Source organism: Rhineura floridana, chromosome 13 (assembly GCF_030035675.1).
Source record: "Rhineura floridana isolate rRhiFlo1 chromosome 13, rRhiFlo1.hap2, whole genome shotgun sequence".
NCBI lineage: Eukaryota > Metazoa > Chordata > Lepidosauria > Squamata > Rhineuridae > Rhineura > Rhineura floridana.
The window spans coordinates 8,803,716-8,815,365 of NC_084492.1; the positions used below are offsets into that span (position 1 = coordinate 8,803,716).

Sequence of the window (11,650 nt, forward strand, 5' to 3'; positions counted from 1 at the left end):
ATTAAGAACTGGAGGCTTAGGCATCCTCCCCCACCCCAAAAACACCATGAGGCAAGCTGCCACTGCCGATGGCGTTAGACACCATTTTCAACGTAAGTAGTTCTTTTCTTCCACTGAAAACACAATCATCATCATCATTTATTGAATTTATAGCCTGCCCATCCTCCCAAAGGAGCCCAGGGCACCAAACACACCAACACAACAATTTCAAAACAACAAAAAGCATTCTAAAAACAGTTAACATTCCAAACACAATTACAGTTAAAAACATTCGTCCATCCACTGATATCTGGGTTGCCGGGAAGAGTTTCCTTCAGCCATCAAATGCCTGGATGGACAGGAATGTTTTCAAGTTCTTCCTGAAAGTTAACAGTGATGGAGACAGATGCACCCCACCAGGGAGGGAATTCCACAAATGGGGAGCCACCAACGAAAAGGGCCTGTCATGGGTGAACTTCAACTGGGCAGCCCCTGGTGGCAGCACCAACAACAACGCCTTGTCTGCTGCTGAGCATTATCATAATCAACAATGACATCTCCTGGTTTTCCTCCTGCATACACGCTTCCCATTCCAACATCCCAATTCCCAAAATCAAGATGCCTTTTTTAAGGACAACTTTCCAGCACGGTGGAAGAAGGCACTCTTCATGGTCAATGTTCACTGGATGTAAATTATCAATAAATTAAAGGAGACAAGGGAGGAATGGACCTTGCTTTGTCTCCTTTAATTTACTATGGATCTCCTACCCCATTCCCCTCCCCCAGACCCTTCCACCACAGCCCCACCTCATTTCCCCCTCAACCTCATGGGCTTAAAGAAGTGGCTAAAATCGAGCCGATAGTAAAAACATCTAATGTGCATTTCCCAATAGGGCTTTGAGAAGGCATGTTCAGATGCAAGGGTGGAGGGGGCATGACTAGAGCATTTGAGAAAGGGCTTTCTTCACACTGACCCCCTCATCTCTGGAATGCCTTACCATTCGGGGTCTGGCGGACCCTGGCATTACCGGCCTTTCCGAAAGCCCAGAAGGCACATCTCTTTTCCTTGGCCTCCTTTTGAGGTGTGCTTATTGGACTGCTGGAGTTAAAGTTGTCTTTTATTGTTACACAAAAGCAACCCTGCTGGGTGAGGCCAAAGGCCCACCTTGTGCAGCATTACAGTGGCCAGCCAGATGTTCATGGGAACCCCACAAACAGGACTTGAGTTCAATAGAACTCTCCTCACGTGTCATTCCCAGAAAGTGGCATTCAGAGGTAGAACATAGCCATCACGACAAGTATTGGACTTTTTAAAGAGTGGTTCTTGTTGTAATGCTTTTGCTGGTTTTATTTATTAAGTGTGTTTTGCTGTTGTTTTTAATGTAGCTGCCTTGAGAGGGATTTAGCCCTTAAAAGCAACATATAAATAAATAAATGTGACTATATCTGCCAGTTTATTTGCTTACCTCAATGCCAGTTTTTAGCTATGTGATCAGTCATCAGCCTCCTCATAAAGGGCATCAAAATTAAGTGGCTTATATAAGATTTTAGCAGGCAACCCACTGTTCTGGGTTCTGCATGCCAGTTTTAGCTGTCATAGATATGTATAGTAAAAAAATTAATGAATCCCTTCTTTAAAAGCGATATAGGAACACAGGAAGTTGCCTTATAGTAAGATAGTCCATTGGTCTGTCTAGCTCAGTACTGTCTAAGCCAGCCTTCCCCAACCCTGCCACCCTCCAGATATTATGGGCTACAACTCCCATGATCCCTGTCCATTGACCATGTAGGCTGGGGTTCATGAGAGTTGTGCTCCTTAATAACAAAAGCTGTTTATTTATTTATTTATTACATTTATATACCGCCCCATAGCCAAAGCTCTCTGGGCGGTTTACAGCAATTAAAAACAATAAAAACAAATATACAAATTTTAAAACACAAAAAACAATCTAAAAACACAATTTAAAAAATAAATAAAAACAATTTAAAAACACATGCTAAAATGCCTGGAAGAAGGGGAAAGTCTTGACCTGGCGCCAGACAGATAACAGTGTTGGCTCCAGGCACACCTCGTCACAAAAATCATTCCATAATTTGGGGGCCACCACTGAGAAGGCCCTCTCCCTTGTTGCCTCGGAAGGTAGTGGACTCTCCTTGGTTAGAAGTTTTCAAACAGAGGCTGGGTGGCCACCTAGCAGCAATGCTGTAGTAGTGAGTTTCCTGCATTAGCAAGGGGGTGGACTAGATGAACTTTCAGGTCCCTTCCAACTCTATGTTTAATCCAGTTCCTGTTCTGATTTTAGCAATATTTCACTCTTGTTGTGTTCCCTATAGCAACAGTGATCTTCAGCCTCTCCAAGCAATGCCAGCTTCTCTCACAAACAAATCCTGATGATGAAAACATCCATGCAGAATAGCTTGACATGCTTCTGTAATCTTGCAGATAACACCTAAGACCTATTTTCAGCTTCTGTGAATGGCCTGCAAGGAATGCACTTTCTGTTACAAGCTCAACACAGATTCTGGAGAGTAGCTACATGACTTGTAGCAGTGGCACCTTAGAGTCTCAGCTGCTGTCTGTTTGACTGGATACTTGAAATCAATTGAGAAAATGCACATGCATGTGCAAGCATATACAGAAATCCCAGTTGTGTCACTGAGGAGGGCAGAAGACTATGAAACCTATCAGTTTGTCCATTCACTTATTTGAAAGTCAGAATGGTGTACCAAGAGGGGAGACTCGGGTTGAAAACCTACTCAGCTATGAAGTCCATTGGGTGATGGGCAGATCATGGCCTCTCTAACCTAACCTACCTCACAGAGTTGTTGTGAGGATGAAATGGGGGCAGGAAGAACCACGTATGCCAGAGTTGGCTAACTTTTGCCCATCCAGATGTTGCTGGACTACAACTTCCATCATCCCTGACCATTAGCCATGCTGGCTGGGGCTGAGTTGAACAACACCTGGAGGGCCCCATATTTGAACACCATCTGGAGGACCACAGATTCCTCACCTTTGATGTATACCATCTTGAATACCTTGAAGCAAAAGTGAGATATAAATGCATATAGATATGAGCTGATGAATCTACCTAGATTAACTTTCCCTAACCCGTTCCCTATAGATGATCTGGACTACAACTCCCATCAACTTTAGCTCTTGGCCATACTGGCTGGAACTGATGGAAGTTGCAGTTCGGAACATTCAAAGCTGCCTTATGCGTAGTCAGGCCATTGGTCCATCTAGCTCAGTATTGCCCACACTGACTGGCAGTGGCTCTCTAGGATCTCAGGCAGGGCTATCTCCCAGCCCTACCTGGAGATGCTGGGGATTGAACCTGGGACTTTCTGCATGCAAAGCAGATGCTCTACCATTGAGCTAAGGCCCTGGCCCAGTCCAGAACATCTGGAGGGCACCAGGTTGGGGAAGACTGATCTAGTTATAGGTATGCACATAGACATACACATTGAGGTTAAGGCTGGGGGACAAATGCGATTCAGTTGGCATTTAAAGGTAAACCTACCAAATCTGCACTTTCTAAAAGAATACACCAAGGGTTCCACAACTGTTGGTCCATGGACCACTAGTGGTCCACAAGCTTAATTCAGGTGGTCTGTGGCATGTCCACATTAAATATTCACATTGATTTTTATTTCTTGTATTGTATTCTGCTGCATTTAGTTTGAATTCTATGGAATGCAATTGCAATACTATGAAGTGCAACGTGAAAAATAAAAGAAGCAACAAAAATACAGTTTAAAATCCTACAGCACCGAGTGCATTACAACTGCTACAGCAGGCAAAAAAATCATTAAGTGATCCACCAAGACCATCAGCAATTTTCAAGTGGTCCATGGGGGAATAAAGTTTGGGAACCACTGCAATACACAAACCAAACGGCCAAAACATCTGCACTTCTCTGAATTTTGCAATGCAGTTCCCCAGCCATGTAATATGTAGAAAAAAGCATATACAAATGCATATATTCGTGAAAGGAATGAACCGGAATGTGTTATATTAGGGAAAATTGCTCTGCAACAATCTGTGCTAAACACCAATGAATTTTCATGAGGACTTTTAAAAAAAATCACAAACTGATGGGAAATGTGAAGAACTTAAGACTGGAAAAGTGAGACATTCAACATGACAGATTCCTCTGCCCCTAGCTGAGGCACACTGAAAAGAATCCATGGTGCAAACTAGGCCAAATTGTTGCAAACAGCAGAAGAGGTGGTCCAATTTGTGGACAGTACCACTTCAGCTAACAGGTGGGGCTTATATAATTGGACACACATCCATTTAAAAACAAATCAAAGCAAGCCATGACAAGGAGAAAGCTAAGCTAGAACCTTTCTTGCAGACATTTAGTTTCTAATGTAAATGGAATAAGAGGGCTATGGAGGAGTATTGTGAGCTCCTCCCCCACCAGGAGATTGAAATGATACAATCCAGACACAAGTTAACCCCCCCACACACATCTATTGATTGTAGGAAGGAGGCCTCAAAGACAAAAATGGGAACAAAAACAGGTTCAAGGTTCTTGTGCCTAGCATACAAAGCCCTGAATAACTTACGCCCAGGATGTCTTATGGACCACCTTTCCCTGTATGTCCCATGTTGGTCACTGAGGTAATCTGGGGGAGCACTATCAGTGGTCCCCCAAGGGCCAGGAGCACAACTCATGTCAACGAGGAGTCATGTCTTCAGTGATATGGGCCCAGCTCTGTGGAACTCCCTCCCACTAGACGTTCGAGAGTCCCTGCTGAGTTTCAGATACCTAGTTAAAACCATTGTATTTTGGGAGTCCTTTGCATCATGAATGCTTCTCTGATGTTTTAAATTTTCTGATCCCCCCCCAGAGTTTACATTTCTGAGGTTTGAAATGTTTGAGGTTTAATTTATGTTTTAAATTTTGTGTGTTGTATATTTTTATCATTCTAAGACGTTTTGAGAACTAGATGGTAAAAAGTGGAGTGTAAATTTTAATAAACAAATAAATAAAAACCAACCACACATTCCCCATCTTGATAGCTAGGATCCTAAACATGGAGACTTAACTAAATAGAAGGTGATACTGTCAAGTGTGTTTATCCATTCCTGTTCTGCAATCAGTTCCTGTTAAGCTGAACTTTCCTTATCTAACAACAAATACCTATTAGATGCAATCTGAGCATTTCTATCGTCAGGAATATACAGGATAAATTATCTCCTTGGAATTCAGCTAAAGTATTTCCCATCACCTCTCTACTCCCTTCTATTTAAATTAAATTATAGCCCATTCCAAATCATTGGGCAGGCCCATTTAAAGAACACTGCTGCTCTGACATTCTTGAAAGAAGGAAAGGGGTCAGCTCAAATGAAATCTTCTGTAGTGTATCACCCTCAAATGATCAACAGATCTGTGTAGCCAGGTGGAATGCATGTAAGCAAAGCCATCTGGGGCAAAGACAAGCAAGACTCCAAACCTTTCATTGGAAAAAACTAAGAAGCTCCCTTTTGCAGGGTCAGAATGCCCTTGGTTCCTGCAAGAATAGTTCACTGGTGATTATTGACCGGTACTGGATAGCGTTCTGTTTTATTATGGTGCAAACTGCTTTCGTATTTCTCTGTTGTAAATGAAAAGTGATATAAAATCTTTCTAATAATAATAATAATACTTTTTATACCTCATAATAACAACAGCAATGATATCAAGAATATACAACGCTTGTTTCAAGAAAGTGTATGTGTAGAAACAAAAAAAAGGCAAGGTCTGTGGTTCAGTGGCAGATCACATGCTTTGCATGCAGACTACATTAGTTCCCACTGAAATCAATGGATTAAGTTACTCATAGCTTAAGTCAGCCTTCCCCAACCTGGTGCCCTCCAGATTTTTTTTTTAACATTACAATTCCTTATTGTAATTATCAGCCTCAGCCAGCACAGGCAAATCATTTGGAGGGCACCTGGTTGAGGATGGCTGACTTAAGTCATGAGTAACTTATTACAGTGACTTCAGTGGGAACTAATAAGCTGTGAATAACTTGTAATAAGTGGGTAACTTGTCCCATTGATTCCACCGAGTCCAGGTGCCTTTGTCTGCATACACCCCCACCCCCACCCCCAAATACATACAGCAGGAGTCGGAGCTTGGAAAAGTTACTTTTTTAAACTACAACTCCCATCAGCCCCAGCCAGCATGGCCACTTGATTGGGCTGATGGGAACTGTAGTTCAAAAAAGTAACTTTTCCAAGCTCTGCAGGACTGGGGAACCGACAGCCCTCCAAATGTTGGACTGCAACTCCCACAAACCCTGACCATTGGCCATGCTGGCTGGGGCTGATGGGAGTTGGAGTCCAACAACTCCTGGAGGGTTAAAGATTCCCCAGCCCAACAATTCCTCATTAGCACAACCCCTGTGGATGTCTCCCTGCTTCCCTAAGACACTGGAAGTTTAAAGCACTCCACCCCACCCCCAACCAAACACCCCCGTCATCAATCACTTGAAAGGCAGAAGACTGGGTTCAGATCTGGATTTTACAAAAAATCCCTGGCCAAACATAACAGCTTGGAAAAGTTACTTTTTTGAACTACAACTCCCATCAGCCCAATTCAGTGGCCATGCTGGCTGGGACTGATGGGAGTTGTAGTTCAAAAAAGTAACTTTTCCAAGCTCTGATCTGTAAAATGAGAATAAAAGTGATCCACCTCACAGGGGTGTGGTGAGGATAAACAGATTAAAAAATAAGCCATATAATGTGTGGTGCTGCACACTCCCATACATGTCTACTCAGATCGGTGGTGGCTAGTGCCCGATGGGCCTGGTGGGGCGGAAGGCAAGGGAGCCTCACAATAGGTGGAGTCAGAGCCAATGAGAGGCGGAGCCAACTCATTCTAGTTTTGTCTCCACCCTCCTCCCTGCGGTGTTCTACAAGGGCAATCCTGACACTGAGGAGGAGGAAGCTGACAGCCGGGGCCAATCTCTGAATTAGTTGTAAGCAAGAAGATAGGCAGGTAGGGGCTTGCTGAGGGCAAACTGAGGTTGGTAGAGCAGCATCCCATTCACCATAATGGATCAGAGATAAGATGCATTGGGCTCAATGGCGCTTACTCGTGGGTAAGAGGATAAAAGAGGAAAGGCATCGTGAAAACTGTGCATGTTATTGTGCATAACTGCAACATTAAAGTTGATAGGGGTTTAAACTCCTTCCCCAGCACAGCTCAGAATATATATTGTTACTAGAGGTTTTATCCTCACAGCAGCCCTGTAGGCCCGGGGGGCTGCCGAAGTAAATCTCCCTAGCTCTGAATAGGATTTGACTCCTATTCCATCCAGGACGGTCATGGCTAAACGCATTTATATTTGCAAATACGTGGGTTCCAATAATTACAATCCGGTGTCTGAACAGGGCGGAACCATGCCGACTCTTGCTGGAGCGACTGCTTCCGAAGACTGCCGAGTCTGGTGCTCGACAATAGCCGAGACAAGCCGAGTCTTGCCGATCTCCCAAGAGCCAATCGACTCTTCGAGTCTGCAGGGCGCTGTCCACCACTTGCACAGTCTGAAATCTTTACCTACCACCCAGGTGCAATCAAGGGATTAAGGCTGAGGGGAAAACACACACACACACATCTCTACAAAAGGGAGGGGGCGAGAGAGATGAAGAGTGCAGCTTTGCGAATGCTAACTCTCACATCTGATGAGAATCTAGAGGAAGACTCGTTTGCAGTCAGCAACAGCAAACCTCTCTCGCAAACAAAAAGCCGGTCCTGATCCACAACTTGCAACTGCCAACGGGGAACAAATGCAAATACCAAAGGGGCCACAAATACAATGCGAAGCTGAGATTGTCCACCCCGACTTTTCTTTCTTTCTCTAAAACATTAACACATACTTCCCCTCTCCTCTGCATTCCTTCCTCCTCCTCTCCCCTTTCCCTTCCTTAAGCCCACCCCATTTGCCCACATCTCAAAGCAAGGTCCAGCTAGGTGCAATTGCTAGTGGTTCATTCTGCAGGAAACCGAGCCCGCGCGTGCGCCTTCATGGGCGTAGGGCAGGGCCCCAGAAACACCTGTGTGTCGCCAGCTGCTCACCACACTCCTCTCCCCCTGACAGGCGTCACGGCTTTTCAAAATCAATATCAGGGAATCCGCGGAGGCAGCACAGAGAAGGAAACTGACCAGAATCAAGAAAAGCAACTGGTATTGTTTGCTGGGGCCCCTCCCCAGGTGTGGGGAAGGAAATTAACACAGTTTCAGTGTCGTGTGTAAGAGGGGAGGGGAGGGGAGGGGAGGGGAGGGGAGGGGAGGCGGGCAGCTTCCTCCCTTAGCATGTTGTTGATGAATTTCCTCGAACATCGCAGCTGAATGCACAGTTTCAGCCAAATTCTGCCATAATTAATTAAAAGGGAAGGGCAGGTTCAAATCTAGACAGGGGAGGGGGCAGGAACACAAACAAGGGAGGGATGGGGGAAGAGGAGGAAGAAGATGACAAGCATCCCTGAGGCTTGCTTTAAGTGCCGCCCTGGGCTCCTAGTGGGAGGAAGGGCGGGATATAAATCAAATAAATGTGAATGACGAGCAGATCCACCAGCCCACATCAAGGCAGAGATGAACCAGCCCATGTCAGGAGATCAAAGGCGGGTGAGAAAGCCCCAGCTCAGGGAAGGGGGTAAGATCCTGTCATTGACAGTGGGGTCTTCAATGGTGGTGCCCTGGTGGCAAGATCTGTGCCGGGCACATCAATCTCAAGACCTTGCCTCCTCCTCCTCCTTTCTCTCTCTCATCCCCACCCTCCTTTCTTTGGGGTGGGGATGGGAGGGAGGAAGGGAAGCTAAGCAAAGCACACTTCAGCACCACAGCCAGGGAACAGCGGACACCTGGAGCATCCCGGTTAGTGTGAAAGAGAGCCGGATGGAGGGGCTGGGGTCCTCTTCTCGCCCCTCCCCCATACCCATATTTTGCCCTTGTCAATCACTGCTCCAGATGTTGCCTCCCCCCCAGCACCAAGTGGGTCCATCCAAGGAGTCACAGCAGGAGCGGAGCCCAAGAAGAACAAACATGGCTGACGCCTATTCAGACAGCAATGCCCCCCTTCGCCGGTTCCCTCCCGGATTCTCTCTCCCCCCCCGCCACACACACACACACACACACACACACACACACACAGCCGATTCCCATGACAAGAAATCGACAAGCGTTGCAGGGAGGATGGTACCTGGACACCCCCTCCCTTTCTTTTTTTGACAAAAACGGCAACAACATGCTAAAACCATTCGTGTGATTTTCACTCGTGTTATCACCCAACACGCAGGCGCTGCATCAGGATGCGAAATCCTCAAAAGGGACTTACTTCATCTGCTTGACGATGGTGCTTTTCCCAGATTCCCCAGCCCCTGTTAGGACAAAAAGGCAAAAAATAAAAACCCCGATAAAGGAAAGCTCTGGCCAGGGGGGGCATATAAGGAGATCAAGGAGATTACATAGAAAGGAGCGGCTGCACTGATGGATACCATGGTGGGGGGCAGGGGGAGGGAGAGGAGCGATCGTGTTTGTGTGCAATTGAGTTTACCCTGCAAAAGGCAGTAGTAGTAGTTGTCAGTGCAGAAGCCTGGGGCGGGGATGATGGTGGTAGAGAATCATACCTGCTTGGGGGTGGGCGGAGAAAACGGCGGGGGGGGGAAGGGAGCCGAGGAAGGGTTTACATTTGGGCAATGCGGTGTTTTTGGTTATTTTGTTTTATTTTTGCAAAAGAGGAAATGGGACTTAATCAGATCACTGAAGACCCGGAAAGGAAGGGGGCTGCCAATGTGGTGTGTGCGTGCGCGCAAGCTAGTGAAGGGGAGGGATGGAGCCTATCTGTGCAACACAGCAAAAAGGTGCGGCTGAAGACGTGTGGGAAAGAGATCACACCTAGTTGCTGGAAGAAGGGTTGATCCCTTGTTATTCTTTGGGAAGGGGGGGGGGAGGAGATGGCGTTTGTGCTCTGGAGTTTGCCCAGGCAGGGTGGGAAAGGCTTCGACCTGAAAGTAAAGAATCTCTCTGTGTGTGTGTGTGTGTGAGTAAATTTTGAACACCAGTCGTGGAAAGCAGAGGTGCAATGCAAATCTAGACATGAAGGGGGGGGGAGGAGAAGAGGGCCGATCGTTGGGGATGGGATCGCTCCAGGGATTGGATGCATCGGAGGGGTGCGTGTGTCAGAACCCTACCCGGGCGTGTGTGGAGGGCGGCGGGGGCTCTGTCGCCGGCTTACCTAGCAAGAGCAGTTTGACGTCTTTGGCCGCGCTGATGCCATCCTCCTTGAGGTTCTTCTCAATCGCTTTGCTCCTCTCCAAGGCGGCTCGCTCCTCCGCGCTCAGGGTACATCCCATGGTGGCCGCGAAAAAGGCGCTCTCCTGGGCTGGTGGACACTTCTCTGGTCCCCACCCCCGCCCCCTTTTTTCCCCAGACACTCCAAGAATGGGGGAGGGAAAAAAACCCGGGAAAAGCAGGGGATGGGAAATCAATGAATCGCGATCCAACAAGGAGCACAACAGAAAAGCAAGGAACGGAAGGCGGATGAGGTTTTAAAAATAAAGCCCCAGGAGAGGGAGAAAAAATGTATTTCTCTCTCTCTCTCTGTCCTCCGCCTCTGGCTGCCGGCCCCCCCGCGATCTTCCTTTCTTCCTCCTTCCCGACTCTGCGTCCCCGTAGCTCCAGCAAATCAATGCATCCACAGCCAGATCCGAGCCTTGGGGGGGGGCTGCAGGCGCTGCTGGGGGCGGCGGCGGGTGGGGGGTTCGCAGGGAGAGGGCGGAGATGTCTTGCCCCAAATCTCTCTCTCTCTCTCTCTCTCTCAGTACCAAAAGGCGATCTCTCCTCCTCTAGACCGCGGTGGCCTCTTCGGGGAGCCGGGGCCGAGGACCGCTGCGCTCTGTCTCCTTTGACGCGAGCAGGCTGGAGAGAGACAGGGAGGTGGGTTTTTTCCGCGCCCCTCTTGCAAGATTTCTTCGGAATTCCTGCCTCGATGACTCCGACGGCGAGGCGCTCTCTCTCCCCCCCTTCCCTCTCCCCCTAACGTGGGGGTCTCTAATGGGCGGCGGCGGCAGCGGCGATGGCCGCGAGCGATCGCATCGTTCAGCCGATCCTAATGGCGAGAAAGGCAGGAAGGGGGGACGGGAGCGAGCGGCGGCAGGCGGGTGCGCAGGCGGGCAGGCAAGCAGGCAGGGCGAGTGCGCCAGGGCTCTGCGCCGCTCCTGCCTTCGCTTGCACAGGCGAGGCTGGGCTGGCTGGATGACGTCTGCCGCGCCGGCCGCGCATGCGCCCTCGCCGGGCCAGCCCGGACAAGATGAAGCGCGGCCGCGCGGGGAACGCAGCGGAAAATGAGCTGAGGGAGCCGCCCCGTCGCTGCGATGTCGCTTCCCATCAGTGGTGTAGTGGTCCGGGGTCTGCGGGTCTTGGTACCCTTACTTTTTTGGGAGCAGGGTCCCTATGTCTCCAGCCTCTTATGAGCCAATCAGTGTGAAAAGGGAGTGTGTTAGCCACTGAGAGGAGTCTCCTTACACGCTTCATTGCCCTTTGCTGCAGATTGGAGCCAATCAGAGGGAAAGGAGGTGATTCAGCCACTGAGAAGACTCTTTTCAGTAGTTAAACACTCTTCTGTTTCGGGCTTATGGCTCCTACGGACGTCTGTTGTTATGGGAGAAGGCATT

The 11,650-nt window shown here is 48.1% G+C and overlaps 1 protein-coding gene across 2 annotated transcripts in view; it reads right to left on the reverse strand.

The window, feature by feature from the left end:
• The window catches only part of GNAO1 (G protein subunit alpha o1), a 302,091-nt gene extending 290,853 nt beyond the window's left edge, over nucleotides 1-11,238 (reverse strand). For both annotated transcript variants that reach the window (XM_061594079.1, XM_061594078.1), the window contains exons 1-2: nucleotides 10,213-11,238; nucleotides 9,313-9,355 (exon numbers count right to left, since the gene is read on the reverse strand). In XM_061594079.1, coding sequence (XP_061450063.1) covers nucleotides 9,313-9,355; nucleotides 10,213-10,330 — 161 coding nt within the window. In that variant the 5' untranslated portion in view covers nucleotides 10,331-11,238. The remainder of the gene's footprint in view (nucleotides 1-9,312; nucleotides 9,356-10,212) is intronic.
• Between the last annotated feature and the right edge of the window lie 412 nt (nucleotides 11,239-11,650).